Genomic DNA, 27,426 nt, shown 5'->3' with positions numbered 1-27,426 from the left:
GCCCACCCGTGAACCAAGCTGTGCCACCTGTTTATGTAAGAACCAGTTTTTAACTCCATTTAGCCCAGTGAATACTTTAGGACAAGTACCAGTGTCTACTGCTCAGCAGAGGAGCCCACCTGTGAACCTAGCTATGCTGCATGTTTATGTAAGCACTATCTGCTACTCAGCAGAGTTGCCCACCCGTGAACCAAGCTATGCCGCCTGTTTATGTAAGAACTGCGTGCTACTCAGCATAGGAGCCCAGCTGTTAAGCAAGCTAAAAGCACCTGTGGTTTGGACACTTAATTTTTCCATTCTTTCTGGAATGCCGGTTAGGCCTAATTCAGGAATTCCGGTTGACCTGCACTTACTGGGACATCCTCGTTCGCGGGGAAGAATTGGAATCCCAGATCCCCATCACTAACGGTGTTCAGCGGATTATCTGCACCTGTTAGCGACACACACTGGTCCTTTCAGTGTAGCGCGCATGCAGCCCCGGACTTGTAAGGGCATGACAGACCTGTTACTGCTCGATCTCACGTGCCAGAGCCTCGCGTGTCCCTCTAGTAAGCTTGATGCGTACCGATGGGGCATGCCGGAGTCTCATTCGTTAATGGATTTAAGCTGACAAATCACTAGCACAACTAAAAACGGACATCCACCACCACCCACTGAATCGACAAAGCTTGCAATCTGTCCATCTTTTCTGGCATGGTTGAGGTTTCCCGGGTGGAGTCAAATTAAGCCGCAGGCTCCACTCCTGGTGGTGCCCTTCTGGACATTCCTTTAAGGTTCAGCTTTACAACCATAATGCCCCCGGAAACCAAACACTTTGCCTTCATGGACGCTGTTCGGAGGTTCGTGGGAATAACGCCGCCCGTTTGGCAGTTGGCATAATTTATGGTGGGAAGTCCGACGGTATATGATCGTCTTCGATTTCAGATTTTTAATTTTTTTTGTATTTTACATTTTTATTCCAGCCTTTCTTGACTTCATAAGGGCATGACATGCCTATATCTGTGTCTCCTCCTCCTCCTTTTACTCCTCAACCTCTTTTCTATATGTAGTTGCCCTTTTCCATATGTTATTTTTGTATTCTGAGCATTTTGTCTGCTTTGGGACACCTTTTAAGGTGTTTTGTAATTCTTTTCTATGTGCTAGTATGTGTTTGTGTTTGCCTGCCATTGTTTTCAATGGTGTTCGACGGTGTTCGTCGAACGTTCAACGAACATTCGACGAACTTGCTTCCTGTTCGACGAACCAAAACGAACTCGAACACTAGCGGGGTGGCTCAACACTACGCCTGATATATTGACGTACATTTTTAATGTTTAAACTATGCTATATATACCTGGTATCTGGTGATACTGTACCCTTTCTGCCAGGAAGTCCTCCTCCACCCACCACTCTAAGTGTATCATTGACACCTGGAACATTGTCCCACATGTGTGATTATTTCTTGCGGATCTTCTTGTTATATTGTGGTGTGATCCATCCTGAGCGTGTGACAGTCTGTGGGTTAGTCCTGCAATTTAGATGTACATTTAAAAATTACCCCAACACTGTATACAGCTCTACGCTTGTGATACATTACCCATTTCCTGCTTTGTATTTTCTGGTCAAATCCAAACTGACCAAGCGAGAGTTATTTTCTGACTGTGGAAATAAATACTGAGATTGACAACAATGACCCCTACACTGTATACAGCTGTACTCTTCAGATCTATTACCGTTTTATGGCTTTTTATATTGTGTTGTAATCCATACTGAGCCTGAGAGCGTCTGTGTCTGCCTCCTCAAATATCTACGGAGATTTAGAATGTTTAAACTATACTATATATACCTGCTATCTGATGATACTGTACACTTTTTCTACTTTTTATATTCTTGTCTAATCCATACTGAGCCTGTGAGCGTCTCTCTGTGACTGATGGAATATATAGGGAGATTGACAATTATCCTTTGACTGTATAGAGCTGTACGCTTCTGATACAGTACCATTTATCTAATGTTATTTTGGGTACATTTTCTCCAAAATTTTGAAGCATGGTGGAAGAGGCCGCGGACGTGGGCGGGGGGGGCAGCTGGTGCTGATGGTGGTGGTGCATCTTCTAGTAGTGGCAAAAGCACAATAGCAGCTAAGGCAGGAGGTGTTGAGCCTGCGTCATGGTCTGGCTCCGGAACGCCTGGAAGGCTGCCTTTTCTAGGAGTAGGTTAACCACTTTTAAAGCTGGAGCATGAGGAACTGGTTTTGGCTTACATTCCCGAAACAGACTCCAGCAAATATGCCCTCCTCTTTTGAAGTTTCAAAAAATGCAAGCATTGAGTCATCAGGTGCTGGCTCCTGGTCAGGAAGAACCCCTTTCCTTGTGTCCTTCACCCCCACCAAAAGTCAATGATGCAGCAGGCCACACTTCACATTAGTCCATGTAGCTCTTTCTATCATACCATGCCTGGGTTATCAAGTCAAATTGTGAATTCCCCAGTCCAAAATGAATCTGACATGGAGTGTGGATGGCCAGCCAGGGCAGTGGGGTTAATCGGTACCTGGCCAGTGCCTCAGAGGGATGTGTCACATTGGTGGTGATGACCCATTCCGTGGCCCTGAGCGTCCATGCAAAGGGGTGAATAGCATTTATAGGTGAATGATACGTGACGCCACCTGTGGTTTCTGATCAGATTGGCCCGCGCAGCAGTGTCGCTTCTCTAGGACAGATGTTGCGGTGCAGCTAAGATGCAGAAGCCCTGCACAGGTAGGGCCGTAGTTGCATGGCAGATGAAAGAGTTGGTAGATGTGTGCAGTGCAGAATGTAGCAGAGCCGTGCGCCAGGCGCAGGAGAAAGATGACAGACACAGTCGTGCAGTTCCTTTAACTGTGCTTGGTAAGTGCCGTCCAGGACCCAGAGTACAGATGGAGAAGGAGTTGGTCAGCCTGGAAGCAAATTAGGAATTCTCTCTCTGCAGATAGGTAGTGTGGCCTCCGTTCTAGCGCTTATCTGAGGTACTCGCAGTACTGAGTTCACTGAAGTTCCCCCTGTTGAATCTCTTTTGGAACTTTCTCGTATGGCAGGCAGCCATAGCCTTTTCCTTCTGGCTCACACACGTCGCTGCTGGGGCCTCCGAGCCTTAGTTGGGAACAGAGCAATTACAGCTGCTACTTCCTCCGGTTTCTGCTGCAGGACTGTCAGTGTCCCTACGTACTCGGAGACCGGAATCCGGACCATGCGCTCCAGATAGGAGTGAGCCTTAACTCTGCTCATCCTCCAGCTCCCTTTCTCACGTCCACACACTTCCCCTTCCCTTCACAGACTGCCCTAACTTACCTCCTCCCGACCACAGAGAGCAGCTCCTCAGCAGTCAGGTTCAGAGGTCTCCCTGCTGGCCTGGAGTGGGAACTGTGTTGTGTGTTGGTTTAACTGCTAGAGATCCTTCATTGCTTCCAAGCATGACATCACACTCCCTAGGAGGAAGGTAATGCCACTTTGGCGACCGTACTCCTGGGGGTGCCACAAGTGCACTGATGCCCAGCCACTGCTAGATGATTCTGCTGGTACATTGACCCAGACCACTACATTCCCCTCGCACTCTACACAGCCAGAATCTGACCCTGATGAAACTCAGGTTCCCCTTCCCACATACTATACCACCTTACACGGTGACAAAGAGGAAGGTGCAGATGAAAGTGCAGGTTCCTTGAGCAGGTGGGGGGGCATACTCATGGGTGACGGCACTGGCACAGGGCCCCTCATAGTACGTAAAAGTGTCTCTGCTGGTGGGAGGGCCCTCCACCTGTCGTCAGACACACCGCCGTACTATGAGGGGCCCTGTGCCAGTGCCATCGCCAACGAGTGGGCCCCCCTGCTTGCTCAGGATCACAGCACTTGCAAAGTTGAAATACTTTCCTCTCCCTGCTCCACCGCCGTGGCGTCTTCCGCGTTTCCTGACAGTGACATTCTGGTCAGAGAGCGCGATGACATCAAGTCTGTACGCCCTCTGCCTAAACAGTCTAAGTACAGTGAGATGAAAGATGGGGACGATGAGGAGTCCAGACTAGTACAGGGATTCCCTAGCGAGGAGACTTGTTTAATTGTTTTCAATGTTGGGACAGCAATTTTTAGGGAGCACTATACTCTGGAGAATGATATATGAGGCCCACCATACACTGGAGCATTCCAAAGGTGGACATCGGACACTGGAGCCGCATTTACAGAGTCCATTATACACTGGAGCATTAGAAATGGGGCCCATTATATATGGAGCATTATTTGGGCCCATAAGGCAGTGGAGCTTCATCCATGGGAACCAACATATACTGTAGCATTATGTGGAGCTCATCATATACTGTATGGAACATTATATGGGACCAATGATTCTGTATGGAGAAATATATGGGCCTCATTATTCTGTATGGCGCACTATGCGGTGGCCATAATACTGTATGGAGTAATATACTGTCTGTTTTTGGAGCTATTGGAGAATTTAAAATGGATATCAGTCATGAAGTGTAAGAAGTGAAGTATTTTTCATTGTACTATACCGCTATTTCTCTGCCATATCAGAGGATCATGAATTGTGGCATGTGTTAAAAGAGTCCAGTGACACTCTTTGGCCCAGGGCCCACGAAAATCTGGAGCCAGCCCTACCCCCCCCCCCACTACTTTAGCCATATAACCCCCAGTTTTCAATGCCTAACTATTATTAAAAAGTAAACTAAGGTTGACAAGCTTAAGCAATAAGAATTGATGTTTTTGGCATTAAAATGGGCACTGTAGGTGTGTTTCCTGTCCTCCACTCACTGCCAACCTTGGTTCCCCATTGACTTGCATTGGGTTTCGTGTTTCAGTCGGCCTTCGACTTTTCACGATAATCGGCCGATTGCGTTCGACCTGACTTTTGAAAAAGTCGGGTTTCATGAAACCCGACTCGACCCGAAAAAAGGCAAAGTCGCTCATCCCTAGCGGTGACTAAAAAAAACGTAATTCTGGCATTTGGACTTTTTTTCTTGCTACTCCATTTAGCGATCTGGTTAATTTTTTTTTTTATTGATAGATCGGGCGATTCTGAATGTGGCGATACCAAATATGTGTATATTTGTTTTTTATTGTTTTATTTTGAATGGGGCGAAAGGGGGTGATCTGAACTTTTATATTTTTTTATTTTATTATATTTTTAAAAGCTTTTTCTACTTTTGGCATGTTTCAAAAGTCTCCATAGGAAATTAGAAGCTGCCATAACCCGATCGGCTCTGCTACATAGAGGCGATGATCAGTTTGCCTCTATGTAGTAGAAATACTCACTTGCTATGCGTGCCGACCACTGAGTGGCGCTCACAGCAAGCTGGCACTGACAACTATAGAAGTCTCCAGGAGACATCTGATTGTCTTGCCAACAAACCAGTAACCTGCGATCATGTGACGTGGGTCACCAGTAGGCGGATTTCCGGCTCGATTGCCGGAAACTCTTATTAAATGCCACTGTCAGTGGCATTTAACGGGTTAATAGCCATGCGTGTATCATGATTCCACACGCAGCTATTGCAGGCATATGCTTAAAACAGCTGACATGTCCTGGGAAAGATGTGGGCTCGCCGCCGGAGCCCACATCAAAGGGAGGGAGTCTGACATCGGCGTACTATTACGCCTGATGTCAGAAAGGGGTTAAAGAGGACCTGCAACTTGTCCTAAATATGTAATTTTTTTAAGTGGTGAAAATGATGCTGTTCTCCTGAATTTGGCATTATTTAATATTTTACCCTTAGTTCCCTTCTGGTTCAATTCTGGTCTAATTCAGTGCAGTACACTTATACGATGCACTTATGTGATGCACTGGGCAGACTACATCATGCAGAGTTACTGCTCACAATATATTTGCTAGCAAATGCATTCAGGTGTGTATACTCATCATCATCAAATATTTTAGGATTGAGTCAGAAGCAGGATATAACAGAGGCAGCGTCAATAAGGAGGTCATAGAGAAAAGTGGGGAAAGGGTATTAAATTGGTCAGTTTAGAGCTAAATACATGCAGAAGAGGTAGGAGAAATCACAGAGAGTTTGAAAAGCTGGGTGACATATCGAACTAAATACAAGCAGGAGTAATAGGAGTTATCACAGATAGAAGGATAATATGGTTCAAGTTTTCAAAAGAAAAAACTTTCAGTAATAAATGTAAACAACTAAGTTTAATTTGAATAATAATCAAAATACTAGCAATTATTAAACTCAGTTATTTAACAGCGTGCACTAGAGGTAGAGGGCCCAATTCAACGTTTGCATTTTGTTCAGTCAATTTTCTTTTCTTATCATTTGATATTCATTGACATCTTTTGCTCCAAATTCTTCAAAATTTTTAATATAATTCACGAATTAACCAAAAATGCTCTTTATTTTCCTCCAAACCTTTTTTGCACCTTTTTCTAGGAAAACGTGTCATGATTTATAAAAATGTCAAAACTTTCTGCAAAAATTTCAGTTGCATATAAAATGACTCTAGGGAGGAATGTAATGCATTTGTACAAACATTTGAGCCTATAAAAGGTTCATGTATCGGGGAGCAGCCATCTGGAAAACTTAAACCAGGTTCACAATGACGAACAAGCACAAATAACAGATGAAAAAAAAAACAGGTGAAATACAGACAACAAACATTTGTATTGCGTTTTTCTCACAATGGACTGAAAACACTTTAGCACAATGCTCCATTTCTAAAAAAAAAAATGCTTTTCTACAGCAGAATACACTTTGAGGAAGCTAACTGATTTAGTATTTTCTATATTTTAATTTCAAAACCATCTCACATAGTAGAAATTGTAATGATCTATATATATTACTTGTTTATGATTCTTGTTAGAAACTACATTACAACCCCTCTTGCACTGACCCAATAGACCTCTTTCTCAACCTTTTACATTTACTAAATGTATCCCAAAGAGATTGTATTGAACGTTTAACCTAGAAAAGAACTTTTACAAATGAAAATGAAAACAAAGTGAAAAGCTCTGTGTACGTATAATATATGCACCATATAAAAGAAGCTTTTATTGTCCAATAAATACACAAGTCTCTTACCTATCCTGCATAGACGCATAGCATCTAATAGCTGAGCTCCTGCAAGCTGGATTCTTACAGTGGGGACATCAATAGCAGCATTAATTGGATCTCCTGCTGTTCCTCTGCAAAGTTGTAAGCTTTTGCATTCTGTGCCAACCATTCCCAGTCTGGGGACCAGACAGTGTACAAAATGTATTTGGGACCGTTTTAGCAAATTCATCAGAGCGTCCTGGGGCAAACAAAGGAAGCAGAAATCAAATTGTGTAAGATCATTTTCTGCTAAGACGTTTTCTCCTGACACCCAGAACACATAAAACAACCTTGCATCTCTTTTCTTACATATGCTGCACTTTCCCAAGATTATACAATAAGAAAGTAGATGTAAAACTTTTATGTAGATTGGTAGGACAAATAAATAAGAGAAAAAGTGAAAGGGAAGCATTGTCTTAAGTGTAATGATAGGAATAATAAATGCTGCATAGTAAAATCATTCTGGGTTTAAGTCAGTGTGTAATATCTTGGACTCTGCATGCCTCTTACATATAGACATGCAGTATGTTGTTTTGATTTGGACTCTTACAGCTCCAACCAGTTTGGTACTGTCAAAACTGAAGTGCAGGACCCAGTGTAGTTATCTGGATCCTGACAGCGCCGGCGTACAGCCTCCGCTGAGCAGGGACTCACCCGCACTGTAGGGACCCCTGGGAACCAGAATAGCCAGGAAGTATAGGTGCACAGGACCTTAGTGATGAAGTTTAGCAAGCCGACACGGGACCTACGGTCATGTGACTGCAAGGGGGCGGGGCTTAGCATCCTGCTTTCACAGGAGACAGCAAACTCAGAGTCAGGCAAAACGGAGGTCGTTCACAGTACGGACAGCGAGGTACAGAAGAGATAAACAGATGGGAGGTCAGACAAAGCCAAAGATCATACACAAGAGGGCGACGCGGTACCAAGGGGACGAGCAGAGAGAAGTCAGGTCACAAGCAGAGAGTCATACACAAGAGGTAGCGCAGTGCAAGAGGGACAGGCAGAACTCATAACAGGGACAGAACCGAATCAAAACCAAACAAGCAAGCAAGATATCAGGCACAAGGCACACGTACACACAAGGTCTACTAACTCAGCCGAGGGCAGAAGTATAACTGACACCGGACCTAGGTCCAGTGAGCATTAAATAGCCGCCCTCTGCCAGGGAGAGGCGGAATAATTAACCCCCAATCAGACCAGGACGGGCCAAAGTGAAACCCCGTCATGGATCATGACAGTACCCTCCTCTCAATGGGGGGCCACTGGACACCCAGGTCTCTCAGGGTACTTGGCGTGAAAGGCCCGGACCAACCGATCTGCATGAACCGATCGAGCAGGAACCCACGAGCGCTCTTCAGGACCGTAGCCTTTCCAATGCAACAGATATTGAAGGGCACAACGGACCAACCTGGAGTCGACAATTCGTTCCACCTCGTACTCCGACTGCCCGTCTACCAAAACTGGTGTTGGGGAAGCTGATGATCCCTCCCCAGCGGACCTCACAGGTTTCAAAAGGGCCTTATGAAAAACATTTGGGATCCGCAGAGATGGCGGGAGACACAACCGAAAAGCCACCGGGTTAACTGCCTCGGTAATTTCATAAGGACCGATAAACTTGGGTCCAAGCTTCACAGAGGGGACCTTGAGTCTTAGATTCTTGGTGGACAACCATACCTTATTCCCAATCTGCAATACCGGTCCCGCGGATCATTTTTTGTCCGCAAAAAATTTAAACTTGTCCTGGGCCTTCGTAATATTACTCTGGACCTCTCTCCATACCTCCCCCAACCTCTGGATCGTCTCATCCGCCCCAGGACACCCAGAATTCAAACGGGAAAATTCTCCAAATCAAGGATGAAACCCATAATTGCAAAAAAAAGGAGATGTACCCGTAGACTGGTTAACATTGTTGTTAAATGCAAACTCAACCACCGGTAACACAGAACACCAATCATCATGTCGGTCTGGAGTCAAGCAACGCAGAATTTGCTTTAGAGACTGATTGGTCCGCTCGGTCTGCCCATTAGTCTCTGGATGATAAGCGGATGAAAAGGACAGACCAATACCCAACCTTTTACAAAAAGCCCTCCAAAATCTGGAAACAAATTGCACTCCTCTATCAGACACCACATTCAAGGGTACCCCATGCAACCGCACCACATGCTCAACAAACAATCTGAACAATGTTTCCGCATTAGGTAGAGCTGCCAAAGGTACAAAATATGCCTGCTTACTAAACCTGTCCACCACAACCCAGACGACGGTATTACCCTAGGAGGGGGGAAGGTTTGTGATGAAATCCATGGACAAATGCGTCCATGGTCTCTCAGGAATTGGCAGTGGTACCAATTCCCCGACCGGCCGGTTATGGGGGGTTTTAGCATGGGCACAAACATCACAAGCAGACACATATTCCCCAACATCAGAGGCTAAAGCAGACCACCAGAATACTCTAGCAATGGCCTTCCAGGTAGTCAAGATCCCTGGATGTCCACCCAGAACTGAGTCATGGAACTCCCGGAGGACCTTAAGGCGAAGCTGAGCTGGCACAAAAAGTTTGTCCACTGGCTTAGCCGGCGGTGCAAGAGACTGGGCTTCCCGAATCTCTCGTTCCAACATATTAGATATACCTGCCACCACCACCCCAGGCTGAAGAATGGAGGATGGAGGTTCCGGGGGGAAACCGGATCTAGACTGCGTGACAAGGCATCTGCTCTGACATTTTTAGATCCTGGCCGAAAAGTGATTGAGAAGTTGAATCGGGAAAAAAAAGTGACCATCTAGCCTGTCTAGGAGTCAACCTCGTAGCTGACTCAATATAAGCTAGGTTTTTGTGGTCCGTAATTATGGTTATAGGATGGACAGCCCCCTCCAAAAAATGCCTCCATTCTTCAAAGGCCAACTTAACGGCCTTGATTTTCCACATCATAGTTTCTCTCCGCAGGAGAGAATTTTTTTGAGAAAAAGGCGCAAGGTCTTAAATTGGTCAAAGTGGCGGGTCCTTGGGACAATACCGCCCCCACCCCCACCTCTGAGGCATCTACCTCAACTATAAATTGTTCAAACGGGTCCGATTGAACAAGAACCGGGGCCGACATGAAACATGTTTTCAAAAACTGAAATACCACTGCGGTTGACCAATTCTTGATATCAGCCCCCTTTTGAGTCATGTCTGTGAGGGGTTTAACCACCTGTGAGAACCCCTTTATGAATTTGCGATAGTAATTGGCAAATCCTAGAAAACGCTGCAGAGCCTTCAAATCACAAGGTTGAACCCACTCGACAATGGCCTGCACCTTATTAGGATCCATGCGATACCCTTCAGCAGACACGATGAACCCCAGAAACGACTGTTCCTGAACAAAAAACAAACATTTTTCCAGTTTAGCAAAGAGACAGTTCTCCCGGAGCCTTTGGAGAACTGCCCGAACATGACCAATGTGAGTCTGTTTATCAGGAGAATAGATCAATATGTCATCCAAATATACCACCAAAAAACGTCCAATAAAATCAGAGAACATGTGATTTATGAAGTTTTGGAAGACCGCTGGAGCATTCGTCAAGCCGAAAGGCATAACCAGATTTTCAAACAATCCTTCAGTAGTGAGAAAAGCGGTTTTCCATTCATCTCCGTCTCGGACTCGGATAAGGTTATACGCTCCCCGTAGATCTAATTTTGAGAACCACTTAGCTCCGGACAATTGGTTGTATAAATCAGGAATAAGTGGAAGGGGATACGTATTCCTCACAGTTATCTTATTTAACTCAGGAAAATCGAGGCATGGGCGTAAACCACCATATTTTTCTTTACAAAAAAGAACCCCGCCGCCACAGGAGAAACTGAAGGACGAATGTGTCCCTTACGGAGGCTCTCGGAAATATACTCCTTCATCGCAGCCCGTTCTGGACCCGAAAGGTTATACAAGTGGGCCTTGGGCAATTTAGCACCTGGAACCAGGTCAATGGCACAATCAAATGGGCGGTGTGGTGGTAAAATCTCAGCCTCTTTTTCGGAGAAAACGTCCGTATAGTCTATCAGGCACTCCGGAATACCTTCCAGACCCACGGACGACACAGACACAGTATCAAGACATTTCTCAGAACAATAAGGACCCCATTTAACAATGTCCCGACATTCCCAATTAATTACAGGATTATGCAATTGTAACCAGGGGAACCCCAACACCAGTCCCGCTGGCAGGTTGTCCATCACAAAACATGAAATACGTTCCTGGTGCAAGGAACTCACTTTAAGGAGAAACTCTTCTTCTTGTCAATGGCAACAAGGTGAATAGGAGTCTCCAACCTAACTGTCCCTAACTTACACCTGGATACCAAATCAGAGTCAATAAAGTTAAATGTTGATCCTCAATCCACGAAGGCAGAAGTGGATGTGGAGACACTCCCACAACAAAGTTCCACCTGCAACAACATTTTAGAGGAGGCAGAAAAAGGTACCTGGGAGCCTGAGTGACCTCCATGACAATCACCCGGGCTTAGTCGCTTGGTTAGTGGATGGGAGGGGCACACCTTTCTCCAATGCCAGAATCGCCACAGTGAAAACAGTCTTTTCCCATGCGCCATGGTCTCCTTTCATTTTCCTTGAGGTCGATAGTTCCCATCTCCGCGATCTCCAAAATAGGACTGGGTCCCCTTCCTTGGGAGAATAACGGTCTTTCACTTTGCATCACTCCCCTCACCCGTAGCCGGCGATCCATTCGATCCATTGGGACGGACAGTGTCATAGCCTCCTCCAGGGAATCGGGGTGGAGAGCCAAGGCATCTTTCAGATATTCAGACAGGCCTCTACGGCGCAAACCCCGAAGGGGGGCATCATTCCAACAGACCTCCGCTGCCCAGCATCTGAATTCTGTACAAAACCACTCAGCTGAGTGCTTTCCCTGGCACACACTCATCACCATGTCCTCAGCCATACGCATGCGATCAGGCTCATCATAAATATGCCCCAGGTCATACGCTCAGGGCCCGTGGTTGGAAGGGAGAAAGCCCAAGCTTGGGGGGCTCCCCTTAACAGAGACATAATGACCCCCACTCTCTGACTTTCATCCCCAGAAGAGTGTGGTCTTAAGGAAAAAAAAAGCTTATAACCCTCCTTGAAAACTCTGAACTCTTTTTTATTTCCAGAAAAGGTATCTAGTAACTTCACTGGAGACTCAGGGGAAACTAATGTAATATCCCGAGCCCCGGATGAAAAAGCTCCCTGCACAGTGTCAGCGATCAGCTGCTGAGACTGAGCCAGGACTCGTTGTTCTCCAAGGAGTTTCTGAGACATCTGGGTTAGATGTTTAACCTGCTCAGAAAGAGCGTGCATGGGATCCATCACACACACAGGTGAATGGAAGCAGAGAAAAAAAAATGGTATCGGTCAGTTATAATATCAGGATCCTGACAGCGCCGGAGTACAGCCTCCGCTGAGCAGGGACTCACCCGCACTGTAGGGACCCCTGGGGACCAGAATAGCCAGAAAGTATAGGTGCACAGGACCTTAGTGATGAAGTTTAGCAAGCCGGCACGGGACCTACGGTCATGTGACTGCAAGGGGGCGGGGCTTAGCGTCCTGCTTTCACAGGAGACAGCAAACTCAGAGTCAGGCAAAACGGAGGTCGTTCACAGTACGGACAGCGAGGTACAGAAGGGATAAACAGACGGGAGGTCAGACAAAGCCAAAGGTCATACACAAGAGGGCGACGCGGTACCAAGGGGACGAGCAGAGAGAAGTCGGGCCACAAGCAGAGAGTCATACACAAGAGGTAGCGCAGTACAAGAGGGACAGGCAGAACTCGCAACAGGCACAGAACCGAATCAAAACCAAACAAGCAAGCAAGATATCAGGCACAAGGCACACGTACGCACAAGGTCAACTAACTCAGCCGAGGGCAGAAGTATAACTGACACCGGACCTAGGTCCAGTGAGCATTAAATAGCTGCCCTCTTCCAGGGAGAGGCGGAATAATTAACCCCCAATCAGACCAGGATGGGCCAAAGCGAAACCCCGTCCTGGATCATGACAGTAGCCTCTAGTTGGCATTAGGTCTTCAAAACAACAAGACAAAGCACAAAGATGTGTGGAAATCACTGTGGAGCCAGTCTTCTGTCTGACCACTCATTTTATCTTAATGATAAATTGAGTGGTCAGACAGAAGACTGGCTCCGCAGTGACTTCCACACATCTTCTGTCACTCCCCCCCAAAACAAGATGTTATCAGGGGGACGATGCGGAGTCACATCCAAAGCTACTTTCCCCACAACCCCTGATGACATCCGCAATCAATCATTGTGATGGTGATGGAGGCAAGGAGAAGTAACTACAGCTTCTTTTACAGCAGCCACTTTTGTCCCTGCCGCCCCACGCATTTTTAGTTTATTCTGCTGCAATGCACCTGTCCCCACCGCCTCTCTCAATGAAATAAGATGTCATCAGGGGGTGGTGATAAAAGCAATGTAAGTGACAGTAGTGTAGCCCCACAGCATATATCACTGCCGTGAAATTAATTTTCACCAGAGTAACAACCTCTGTCCTTAATCTTGGGCAGTGCAATGACAAGCTGTGGAGCTGTGCTGCTGTTACTCACCCTGTTTCTTTTATTGCCCCTGATGACATCTCATTTTAGTCAATGAAGCAGCAATGACAGAAGCTTTGTAGCAGTGAGGACTGAAGATAAAAGGCTACAGAGACAGAAGAAGTGTGATTGTGGTGAAAGAAGTTGTGGTCACTTCTTCCTGCCTCCATCACCATGATTAATTATGGACGTCCTTAGGGGATGGTGGCGAAAGAAGCTTTGGTATGTGACGACATTGCTGTCCCATTATGACATCCCATTTTGGAGGGGAGTGAAAGAAGATGTAAAGAATTGACTTTAGAGCCATATCCCTGTGACATCCTATTTAATATTCCCCTCAAAAGAAATATCACAGGAAGTAAAAGCATTACTATGTATTATCTGTTTAAAAATTACAGAAGGGAATTTTACTATAAAGCAAACTGCAAAATTGTTAGGACTAAAAATTACTTATTTATAGAGGGCATTATAAGTATCAGACATATAAAGGCAACTCGTATATAGGCAATCCAAAATGAAGGAAACAACCTGGAGGCAAACTAAACACTCAACTGACAACCTACCAAAAGAAAAGAGCATTACAGAACGATTAACACATCTGTATGAATGTTATAGATAACAACATACAAGCACTAACATAAAAACCTCAAGATAACCTTAAAGTTGACATAAACATAATATAAACAATGATATGTATCTCAAAAAATATACAGAAAGTGTCCATAAAAACTATATGTATATGGACCTAAATAAGATCATGTAAACTTTGGCATATTCCAAATGGTACCTGAGAAACAACACCTATATAATATCATCAAAACAGTGTATGGCATATGAACAACATATGGCAAAACAAATGAAAAAAAATCCAATAGATGAGAGAAATATAACTAGATAACTATAACTACTGTACATAAATGAAAGGTCCACATATATGTGGAAAATACCTATAGGTAAGAGGCCAATACACCCAGGTGAAAATTATCAGATGCAGCTTTATCAGGGGAAAGATTTCATCAGGTATTTCCCCTGATGAAGTTGCTTAACAGCAGTGATACGCGTATGGTCTATCCCCACTGACATGTTTCATGGTATACATTTGATTCTTGGATCCCATATTATGGTCTTGATCTGATTATTTTCAGCAGCTTATATAGGCTTGTTACCTATAGGTACTTTCTACATACGGCATATGATAACCAAAAACAAAACACAAAACAAATATCCTGGAAAAAAAAATGCACATTAATTTACTTTTTCTGCTCAGACCCAGTTTCTCAGTTTCTCGTTTCTCATACGGCATATGATGTAAAATTGGCTATACCCGATATGTGGGCGAAAACCACTGTTTGGGCGCATGACAGGGAAAGAGCCCCAATTGGCTTGTTGATTGCAAAATTGGCTGGAATCGAGAGTGGACACCATATCGCATTTGGAGTGCCACTGATGTACCTAAACAGCAGAAACCCCCCACAAGGGACCCTTTTTTGTAAACTAGACCACTCAAGGACCTTATCTAGATGGGTGATGAGCACCTTGAACCCCCAAGTGCTTCACAGAAGTTTATAACGTACAGCTAAAAGAATTTTAGCCCCACATTTTTTATTTTCTCAAGTATAACAGGCGAAAATTGACTCCAAAATTTGTTGTGCACTATCTCCTGCGTGTGCCAATGCCCCATGTGTGGGTGAAAACTACTTTTGAGACACAGTGCAAAGCTCAGAAGGGAAGAAGCACTATATTGAAGTTCAGATTTTGCTGGAACAGTTGGAGAGTGCCATGTCACATTAGCAGAGCCCCTTAGGTGCCAGAATAGCAAAAAACCCCATAAGTGATGTAATCTTACAAACGACACCTCTCAATGAATTATTCTAGGGGTTCAGTGATCATAATGACACCATATGTGCCTCAAATAAATTTATACCATTGCGAGGTGAAGAATGAATAATTACATTTCTTCCACTAAAATGTTGTTTTAGCCCCAAATTTTTATTTTTTTAAGGGCTAATTGGAGAAAACGGACCTCTCGAATTGTTGTGCAATTTCTCTTGAGTGCGCCAATACCCTATATGTAATCTGGAACTACTTTTGAGGCACAGTACAAAGCTCATAAGGGAAGGAGGGCCATATTATATTGCAGATTTTCCTGTTATGGCTTGAGGGTGCCATGACCCACTGAGAGAGCCCCTGAGGTGCCAGAACAGCAGAACCCCCCCATAAATGACCCCATTTTGCAAACTAAACCTCTCATTGAATTCTTCTAAGGGTGCAGTGATTATATTGAGACCACAGGTGTGTCATAGACTCTCATATTATTGGGCAGTGAAGAAATAATTATTACATTTTTATCACCAAAATTTTGTTTTAGCCCCAGATTTTACACTTTCACAAGGCAAAATGGGTAAAAATTATACCAAAATCTGTCCCACAATTTCTGCTGAATGTAGAAATACCCCATATGTGGCTGTACAGTACAGCTTAGCCATATGGAGAGACATGGGACAAACAGAGTGCTATTTGCCACCTGGAGTGCAGATTTCCCTAGAATAGTTTGTGGACTCCATATATAGAGCCCTTAAATGCTAGAAATGGAGAATCCCCCATCAAGTGACCCATTTTGAAAATTATACCCCTGTCAATCATGTGGATGCTAAAAGGTGGTTTATGCACACTAGTGCTCAGAAGGGAAGGGGCATTTGGATTTGGGAGCGCAGAATTCAGTCAATTTCTTTAGAGGTACGACTAGCCATTTCGCTGTTCCGGAGCCTTCATACTACAAGTAACATGGAATCCCCCATATTTACATCAACAGATGATGGACGTGAGTGGAGACTTGCTTTTTTTGTGGATTGAGTTATTTATTGGAATATTTATTCAATGGGAACATTTTCCATAACGTATGGGATCACGTTTATCTGGCGCTCTACGCTGAGCACTTACTTTGAGGATCTATCTAAATCTCTGAGTGACGTGATTCAGATGAAATGCCCTAGGGATCCAATCATTATAATAAGGCAATGAAACCCTTTGGGGAATTTATCTACAGGTGTCGTGACGATTTTGACTCCATGAGTATTTTCCCAGAAACAAGCAGCAATGAATGTTGCCGAGTAAAAATTGCAAACTGATGTTGCAGTCACCTATACAGTCATATGTTAAAGTTTGGGCACCACTATTAATATTAACCTTTTTTCTTTATAACAATTTTGGTTTTTGCAACAGCTATTTCAGTTTCATATATCTAATAACTGATGGACTCAGTTATATTTCTGGATTCAAATGAGGTTTATTGTACTAACAGAAAATGTGCAATCTGCATTTAAACAAAATTTGACCGGTGGAAAAGTATGGGCACCCTTATCATTTTCTTGATTTGAACACTCCTAACAACTTTTTACTGACTTCCTGAAGCACTATATTGGTTTTGTAACCTCATTCAGCTTTGAACTTCATAGCCAGGTGTATCAAATCATGAGAAAAGGTATTTAAGGTGGCCACTTGCAAGTAGTTCTCCTATTTGATTCTCCTATGAAGAGTGGCATCATGGGCTCCTCAAAACAACTCTCAAATGATCTGAAAACAAAGATTATTCAACATAGCTTTTCAGGGGAAGGGTACAAAAAGTTGTCTCAGAGATTTAACCTGTCAGTTTCCACTGCGAGGAACATAGTAAGGAAATGGAAGAACACAGGTACAGTTCTTGTTAAGCCCAGAAGTGGCAGGCCCAGAAAAATATCAGAAAGGCAGAGAAGAAGAATGGTGAGAACAGTCAAGGACAATCCACAGGCCACCTCCAAAGACCTGCAGCATCATCTTGCTGCAGATGGTGTCACTGTGCATCGGTCAACAATACAGCGCACTTTGCACAAGGAGAAGCTGAATGGGAGAGTGATGCGAAAGAAGCCGTTTCTGCAAGCACGCCACAAACAGAGTCACCTGAGGTATGCAAAAGCACATTTGGACAAGCCAGTTACATTTTGGAAGAAGGTCCTGTGGACTGATGAAACAAAGATTGAGTTGTTTGGTCATACAAAAAGGCGTTATGCATGGAGGTTAAAAAACACAGCATTCCAAGAAAAACACTTGCTACCCACAGTAAAATTTGGTGGAGGTTTCATCATGCTTTGGGGCTGTGTGGCCAATGCCGGCACCGGGAATCTTGTTAAAGTTGAGGGTCGCATGGATTCAACTCAGTATCAGCAGATTCTTGACAATAATGTGCAAGAATCAGTGGCGAAGTTGAAGTTACGCAGGGGATGGATATTTCAGCAAGACAATGATCCAAAACACCGGTCCAAATCTACTCAGGCATTCATGCAGAGGAACAATTACAATGTTCTGGAATGGCCATCCCAGTCCCCGGACCTGAATATCATTGAACATCTGTGGGATGATTTGAAGCGGGCTGTCCATGCTCGGCGACCATCAAACTTAACTGAACTGGAATTGTTTTGTAAACAGGAATGGTCACAAATACCTTCATCCAGGATCCAGGAACTCCTTAATAGCTACAGGAAGCGACTAGAGGCTGTTATTTTTGCAAAAGGAGGATCTACGAAATATTAATGTCACTTTTATGTCGAGGTGCCCATACTTTTGCACCGGTCAAATTTTGTTTAAATGCAGATTGCACATTTTCTGTTAGTACAATAAACCTTATTTGAATCCATCAATATAACTGAGTCAATCAGTTATTAGATATATGAAACTGAAATAGCTGTTGCAAAAAACAAAATTGTTATAAAGAAAAAAGGTTAACATTAATAGGGGTGCCCAAACTTTAACATATGACTGTACTTTGCAGTCACCAGTACGTTATACCTAACCCGTGTTTCTGGAGACACGCACCCATAAGTTAGGTCGGCACTCATCACTTCAGAAATCCCAAACATGTGGACGCTTTATGTGGTTTAGGTACACTGTGGGGCTCAGAAGAGAGGGTGGCATTTGGATTTGGGAGTGCAGAATTAGACAACTTTATTCTTCGGGTCGGTGCGATTACAACGATACCAGATTTATAATGGTTTTTATGTTGGCAGCTGTCACACACTTAGAGACGCTTTTTATTGCAAAAACTAGTTTTTGCATCGCCATATTTTGAAAGCTCTAATTTTTCCATATTTTGGCCCACAGAGTCATGTGGGGTCTTGTTTTTTGCGGGAGGAGTTCACGTTTTTATTGGTACTATTTTCAGTCACATGATGTTTTTTGATCGCTTTCTATTCTGATTTTTGTGGAGGCAGAATGAACAAAAAACAGCAATTCAGGAATTGTTTTTTTTTACTTTCTACATGTGGTATAATTGATAAGGCATCTTTATTCTTCAGGTCAGTGCGATTACGGCTATACCACACTTATATCTTCTTTTTTGTTTTGGTGCTTTTACACAATAAAAACTTTTATAGAAAAAAATAATTATTTTTGCATTGCTTTATTCTAAGAGCTATAACTTTTTTTCCCACTGATGGAGCTACCGTATATGGTGACTTGTTTTTTGCAGGACAAGATGACGTTTTCAGCAATACTATTTTTATTTACATTTGTCTTTTTTATCATATTTTAGTCCACTTCTTTTCCAGTGGTATGATGATACTTTTAGCTTGCTATTTTTTGGGGGGTTTATTTTTATTATTATTTTGTAATTTTTCTAACTTTTTTTGTACTTTTTTACTTAGTCCTTCTATAGAACTTTCACTTTTTTTTTACTTTGATTGCAGGTATAATGCATTTCAATGCACCAGCATTGCAGTGCATTATACCTATACAGAAAACTTTTGACACCATGCTGTGGGCATGGTCTCAGAAGCTTTCAGTAGCTTGGTTACCCGGGGATTGTCATGATGACTCCGATTCATCATGATATAGCAATGATCGAGCCCACACGATGACATCACAGGCGCCTATCTGAAGGCAGAGGGAGCTCCAGTCTCTCTGCATGCCTCCTGAATGTTGCAATCATGCTCAATTGCATCATTTAGGGGGTTAACAGTCAGTGGCAGCACTGACATCTCTCCTGTCTGTTAAAGCAGAAGCTCAGCCACTGGTACCACTGAGCTCCTGTATTCATCAGGCAGGAAGAGCTGATATTTCAGCATCTCCTCTGTGATCATGCTGTGATCGGTGAGGGGACCAACGGCATGGGTCCCTGCACCTCTTCCCGCGCCTCTCAGCTGTCACTGACAGCTGTCGGTCGGCACTGAACTGTCACTATATGTTTACACGCAGTGACATTTCAACGTCATGATGAACATAGCACGTTATGGAGAGGGAACTGACACCCACTCATGATGTGCTATATCCGTCATTAGGTGGAAAGGGGTTAAACAAAATAAATTGAAAGACCACTCTGTGGTTACACATTATTCTCAAAAATAAAAGAATTGTCTTAAAAATGTGACATTTGCAACCACATCCGTTCATTCACATCAGAGAATCAATGAAGAAAAGAATTTCTAAATGTTTGTTAATTTGATGAAATGGGTAAATCAATTTATCAGGTTCAAGATCATCAGCAAATTTGTCATTCTTAATTACTACACTCAACTAGACATGAGGAATATGTTACACTTCATTAATGACATTATTTTTAGTTATGTGAGTATGGCCTGAGTTAGCACTGGTGATTCCAATATTTATCTTTCTATAAACATCATTGTAAAAATTACATTATAAAATAGGCAATGAGGAGTTGTTGAAAATGTCACTGAACGGCAATAACTGGGACTGCACTGCTAAGGCCTGTTTCACTGAAAAATGGGGGTTATTTGGCTACAGACTGTGGGGGGGGAGGGCTGGCTCCAGGTTTTCATGTGCCCTGGGCGAAAGAGCGCCCCTTTAACACATACCACAACTCATCATGCTCCGATACGGCAGAGAAATAGCGGTATAGTACAATGAAAAATACCTCACTTTTTACATCTCATGACGAGGCCCATCTATTTCTCCATACAGAATCATTGGTCCCATATAATGTTTGAAACAGTATATGATGAGCTCCACATAATGCTACAGTATATGTTGGTCCCCATGGATGAAGCTCTACTGTCTTATGGGCCCAAATAATGCTCCAAACATAATGGGCCCCATTTCTAATGCTCTAGTGTATAATGGGCCCTGTAAATGCTGCTCCAGTGTCTGTCTGATGTCCACCTTTGGAATGTTCCAGTGTATGGTGGGCCCCATCTATCATTCTCAGACGGTGTTAGGCCCAGTATGGATTGCACGTGATTGCACAAAGGTTAGAAAGGGTACCGTATCCCCAGATAACATGTATGGATAGCGTACACATTCAAAATATATGTCTCAGGAGGCAGGCTCAGACGGTGTTAGGCCCAGTATGGATTGCACGTGATTGCACAAAGGTTAGAAAGGGTACCGTATCCCCGGATAACATGTATGGATAGCGTACACATTCAAAATATATGTCTCAGGAGGCAAGCTCAGACGGTGTTAGGCCCAGTATGGATTGCACGTGATTGCACAAAGGTTAGAAAGGGTACCGTATCCCCGGATAACATGTATGGATAGCGTACACATTCAAAATATATGTCTCAGGAGGCAGGCTCAGACGGTGTTAGGCCCAGTATGGATTGCACGTGATTGCACAAAGGTTAGAAAGGGTACCGTATCCCCAGATAACATGTATGGATAGCGTACACATTCAAAATATATGTCTCAGGAGGCAGGCTCAGACGGTGTTAGGCCCAGTATGGATTGCACGTGATTTCACAAAGGTTAGAAAGGGCACCGTATCCCCGGATAACATGTATGGATAGCATACACATTCAAAATATATGTCTCAGGAGGCAGGCTCAGACGGTGTTAGGCCCAGTATGGATTGCACGTGATTGCACAAAGGTTAGAAAGGGTACCGTATCCCCAGATAACATGTATGGATAGCGTACACATTCAAAATATATGTCTCAGGAGGCAGGCTCAGACGGTGTTAGGCCCAGTATGGATTGCACGTGATTGCACAAAGGTTAGAAAGGGTACCGTATCCCCGGATAACATGTATGGATAGCGTACACATTCAAAATATATGTCTCAGGAGGCAGGCTCAGACGGTGTTAGGCCCAGTATGGATTGCACGTGATTGCACAAAGGTTAGAAAGGGTACCGTATCCCCGGATAACATGTATGGATAGCGTACACATTCAAAATATATGTCTCAGGAGGCAGGCTCAGACGGTGTTAGGCCCAGTATGGATTGCACGTGATTGCACAAAGGTTAGAAAGGGTACCGTATCCCCAGATAACATGTATGGATAGCGTACACATTCAAAATATATGTCTATACATCAGGAGGCAGGCTCAGACGGTGTTAGGCCCAGTATGGATTGCACGTGATTGCACAAGGGTTAGAAAGGGTACCGTATCCCCAGATAACATGTATGGATAGCGTACACATTCAAAATATATGTCTCAGGAGGCAGGCTCAGACGGTGTTAGGCCCAGTATGGATTGCACGTGATTGCACAAAGGTTAGAAAGGGTACCGTATCCCCAGATAACATGTATGGATAGCGTACACATTCAAAATATATGTCTATACATCAGGAGGCAGGCTCAGACGGTGTTAGGCCCAGTATGGATTGCACGTGATTGCACAAAGGTTAGAAAGGGTACCGTATCCCCGGATAACATGTATGGATAGCGTACACATTCAAAATATATGTCTCAGGAGGCAGGCTCAGACGGTGTTAGGCCCAGTATGGATTGCACGTGATTGCACAAAGGTTAGAAAGGGTACCGTATCCCCAGATAACATGTATGGATAGCGTACACATTCAAAATATATGTCTCAGGAGGCAGGCTCAGACGGTGTTAGGCCCAGTATGGATTGCACGTGATTGCACAAAGGTTAGAAAGGGTACCGTATCCCCAGATAACATGTATGGATAGCGTACACATTCAAAATATATGTCTCAGGAGGAAGGCTCAGACGGTGTTAGGCCCAGTATGGATTGCACGTGATTGCACAAAGGTTAGAAAGGGTACCGTATCCCCAGATACCATGTATGGATAGCATACACATTCAAAATATATGTCTCAGGAGGCAGGCTCAGACGGTTTTAGGCCCAGTATGGATTGCACGTGATTGCACAAAGGTTAGAAAGGGTACCGTATCCCCAGATAACATGTATGGATAGCGTACACATTCAAAATATATGTCTATACATCAGGAGGCAGGTTCAGACGGTGTTAGGCCCAGTATGGATTGCACGTGATTGCACAAAGGTTAGAAAGGGTACCGTATCCCCGGATAACATGTATGGATAGCGTACACATTCAAAATATATGTCTCAGGAGGCAGGCTCAGACGGTGTTAGGCCCAGTATGGATTGCACGTGATTGCACAAAGGTTAGAAAGGGTACCGTATCCCCAGATAACATGTATGGATAGCGTACACATTCAAAATATATGTCTATACATCAGGAGGCAGGCTCAGATGGTGTTAGGCCCAGAATGGATTGCACGTGATTGCACAAAGGTTAGAAAGGGTACCGTTTCCCCGGATAACATGTATGGATAGCGTACACATTCAAAATATATGTCTCAGGAGGCAGGCTCAGACGGTGTTAGGCCCAGTATGGATTGCACGTGATTGCACAAAGGTTAGAAAGGGTACCGTATCCCCAGATAACATGTATGGATAGCGTACACATTCAAAATATATGTCTATACATCAGGAGGCAGGCTCAGACGGTGTCAGGCACAGTATGGATTTGACGGCCCAGATTACACAGCGGAGGAGCAGGGAGAGGTAAAGATTGCAAATGCTGGGGCCCTGCCCAAGCAAGGGGGGCCCACTCGTGGGCGTCGGTACTGGCACTGGGCCCCTCATAGTACAGCGGTGTGTCTGACGGCGGGTGTGCACCACCACCGTCAGAGACACTTGATTGCACTATGAGGGACCCTGTGCCAGTGCCCTCGCCCAAGAGTCGGCCTACCCACCTGTCCAGGGCAACGGCACTCGCACGGTGTCGTGCGCTAGGTGGTGACCCCGGCCATGGGGGGGAGGCAGCACAGTTAGGGAGTTTTAGAAAGTGGCATATGTTGATGTTGGACATTCAGCTGATGCAAAAGGCGAAATAGGTGAAGTACCAGGAAGAGGTGGACCAAAGCAAGCCATTTTTCTGTCACCCTATGTGTCATCAGGGGAATGTGGGACAAAATCCTTGGAAACCCATGCGTGGTTCATTTTAATGAAGGTTAGATCATCCACATTTTGGGTTGACAGACGGGTCCTTTTTTCTGTCAGAATTGATCCAGCTGCACTGAAGACTCTTTCCGATAGCACACTTGCAGCTGGGCAAGCGAGCTCCTGTAAGGCATATTGGGCCAATTCAGGCCAGGTGTCCAGTTTAGCGGCCCAATAGTCAAAGGGGAATGACCTGTGTGGGAGAACATCGATATGGGAGGAAAAGTAGTTTGTAACCATAGTTGACAACTGCTGTCTCCTGTCACTTTCCATCAATGCAGTATTACCAGTTGTGTGAGCGGTATTTGAAAAATCAGTCCACAACATTGTCATGAAACCCCTGTCTCCAATGCCACTTCTGCTGTGTGCACCACGAACACCTCTGCCAAGCTGCCCCCGGCCCGTACGGCTCGTGTGAGAACCATCACCGCTGCTGTGTGCTGGGAATGCCTCAAGCAACCGATTTACCAGAGTTGCTTGTTTATTAGCCAATATTAGGTCAAGGTTCTCCTGTGGCATGATGTTTTGTAATTTGCCTTTATAGCGTGGATCCAGGATGCTGGCCAACCAGTAGTCGTCATCGTTCATCATTTTGGCAATGCGGGGGTCCCTTTTTAGGATCCGCAAGGCATAATCTGACATGTGGGCCAATGTTCCCGGTGTCAATGATGCACTGCGAGTGCTGGGTGGAGGAGCACTTTCTGGCAAATCCATATCCCTCCAGTCACGCACAAACCCTGTACCAGACCTTGCCACGCCAACATTTTCACTTGCCCCACGAGATGCATCCTCCTCCCCTAAGTAATCATCCCCATCATCATCCTCCTCCTCCTCTTCTTCCTCCACCTCGTCCAGGAGAGGTCCCTGAGCAGACAATGGCTGAATGTCATCAAGGATTCCCTCCTCCTCTTCCTCCTCATCAACATTGGCTGCAGACGCCTGCTCCTTAAGGTGCGTCAAAGTTTGCATGAGCAGACGCATAAGTGGGATGCTCATGCTTAGGATGGCGTCGTCTGCGCTTACCAGCCGTGTGCATTCCTCAAAACACTGAAGGACTTTACAAAGGTCTTTCAGCTTCGACCACTGCACACCTGTCAACTCCATGTCTGCTCTCAAAGTGCCTGGCCGTGTATCCTCCCACAAATGCATTATGGCCTGCCTCTGCTCGCACAGCCGCTCCACCATGTGCAGGGTGGAGTTCCACCTTGTTGCAATGTCGATAATGAGGCGGTGGTTGGGAAGGTGGAGCAATCGCTGCAGCTTCTGCATACGAACGGAGTGTACAGGCGACCGGCGGATGTGCGCGCACAGTCTTCGCACCTTCTGGAGCAGGGCTGTTAACTCCGGATAATTTTTGAGGAAGCACTGCACCACCAGGTTCAAGGTGTGAGCCAAGCAAGGTATGTGGCTGAGTTTTGAAAGGGCTATGGCTGCCACAAAATTACGGCCGTTATCACTAACTACCTTGCCTGCCTCAAGATGTACACTGCCCAGCCATGACTCAGTTTGTCGCTTCAAGTACTCGGCCAGCACCTCGGCGGTGTGTCTGTCGCCCAAACACATCATCTGCAACACAGCCTGCTGACGCTTTCCACTAGCTGCTCGATAGGGGGACACATCGTGTGCAACAGTGGCAGCTGCAGATGGAGTGCTCGTACGACTGCGCTCTGTGGACGAGCTTTCGCTTCTGGAGGAGGAGGAGGAGGGTCGAACGCCTACAGCCAACTGTTTCCTATACCGTGGGCTAGGCAGCACTGTCCCACCACCGCTGTCCCCTGTGGACCCTGCATCCACCACATTAACCCAGTGCGCAGTGATGGACACGTAACGGCCCTGGCCATGCCGACTGGACCATGCATCAGTTGTGAGGTGCACCTTTCCGCTCACTGACTGCTTGAGTGCATGGACAATGCGGTCTTTCACATGATGGTGGAGGGCTGGGATGGCTTTGCGAGAGAAGAAGTGGCGACTGGGTAGGTCATAGCGTGGTACTGCATAGGCCATGAGTTCGCGGAAAGCTGTGCTTTCCACCAACCGAAAGGGCATCATCTCAAACGAGATTAGTTTGGCAATGTGGGCGTTCAAACCCAGTGTACGCGGATGAGAGACTGAGTACTTTCTTGACCTACTCATAGTGTCTGGGAGGGTGAGCTGGACTTGAGAGCTGCATATGGTGGAAGTAGCGGTGGACAGGGCGGACTGAGAGAGGGTTGATGATGGTGATGGAGTTGGTGTTCTTTCTGATGGCCTAGAATCAGTCTTTCATTGATATAACAGTGGGATTCCCTGACTGCTGTGGTCTTGCAACGACACCTCAACATTTGCTGCTGTGCTAACCGGTGGGCTTACAGTGGGGGAAACAATGTAGCGTTGCTGACTACCTTCGTTGTGATCAGTTGCACATGTGGCACTTGAGGTTTGGTGTTGTGTCCACGCTTGCAAGTGCATGCTGGTTAAATGTCTAAGCATGCAACTGGTATTCAAATTTTTCAGATTTTTCCCTCGGCTAAAGGTCTTTGCGCACTTCTTACAGATAACCTTGGCCTGATCATGAGGATTTTGTTCAAAAAAGTGCCACACTGCACTCTTCCTACTTTGGCAGACATTTTGCGGCCTAGCACGCTGTGATCTTTTGACCCTCTGGACAAGCTGTCCAGCAACTCTTTTGATGTTTGGAACCTGTCTTTGGAGTGCTCCGGGCCTGCCAGATAACAGCTGTTGCGATGTCGATGTCTGCTGTGGTGCTCCTCATCTGAGCTATTGGAAGCAGCACCCTCTTCCCCCAATGGATGCCAATCTGGGTCAACAACTGGGTCATCCATCACCTCCTATTCTATGTCATGTGCATCTTCCTCTGTGTCACCGTGTATGGTGGTATAGTGTGCGGGAAGGGGCACCTGAGTCTCATCAGGGTCAGAATCTGGCTCTGTACGCTGCAAGGACAATGTAGTGCTCTGAGTGAATGTACCAGCAGAATCATCCATCAGCGGCTGTGCATCAGTGCACTCCATGTCAGATTCATCTTGGCCTGGGTAATTCACCATTTCACTTGATAATCCAGGCATGGTATGTGAAAACAGCTCCATGGAGTAATCAGTAGTATGGCCTGCGTCATCCTTCAATCTTGGTTGGGGTGAAGGACACAAGGAAAGGTGTGGTTCATGAACATGAGCCTCCAATGACGACTCAGTGCTTTTACTTTTTACAACTGAAGAAGAGGAGGCGATAGAGCTGGAGACTGAGTCAGCAATGTAAGACAAAACTTTTTCCTGATGCTCTGGCTTTAAAAGTGGTTTGCCAACTCCTAGAAAACTAAGCGTTCGAGGCCTTATGTAGCCAGACGATGACGCAGGGTCAGCACCTCCTGCATTCGGTCCTATTTTGCTCTTGCCACTACCATCAGATCCACCACCAACACCATCATTACCAGCTGCCAACCCCCGCCCAATTCCACGGCCTCTTCCACCAGCCTTCCTCATTTTTGGTAGAAATGTAGACAAAATCCAACAAACTATATAGCAATGTAAAACAAGGTACAAGGTGTCTATAGGACAGGGGAGATTTTGAATTTCTGCAGACAC

The 27,426-nt window shown here is 45.1% G+C and overlaps 1 protein-coding gene across 1 annotated transcript in view; it reads right to left on the bottom strand.

Annotated features, from left to right (window-relative positions):
- The window catches only part of MYO18B (myosin XVIIIB), a 972,020-nt gene that overhangs the window by 619,021 nt on the left and 325,573 nt on the right, over nt 1-27,426 (bottom strand). Inside the window, exon 20 of the mRNA XM_073582823.1 lies at nt 7,049-7,259. Within this exon, the coding sequence (XP_073438924.1) occupies nt 7,049-7,259 (211 nt within the window). The remainder of the gene's footprint in view (nt 1-7,048; nt 7,260-27,426) is intronic.

This window comes from Dendrobates tinctorius, unplaced genomic scaffold (genome assembly GCF_039654945.1).
Source record: "Dendrobates tinctorius isolate UK_male_01 unplaced genomic scaffold, ASM3965494v1 ptg000073l, whole genome shotgun sequence".
Classification (NCBI taxonomy): domain Eukaryota; kingdom Metazoa; phylum Chordata; class Amphibia; order Anura; family Dendrobatidae; genus Dendrobates; species Dendrobates tinctorius.
The sequence above is the reverse complement of the archived record's forward strand: the minus strand, read 5'-3'. Positions and strand labels throughout refer to the sequence as shown.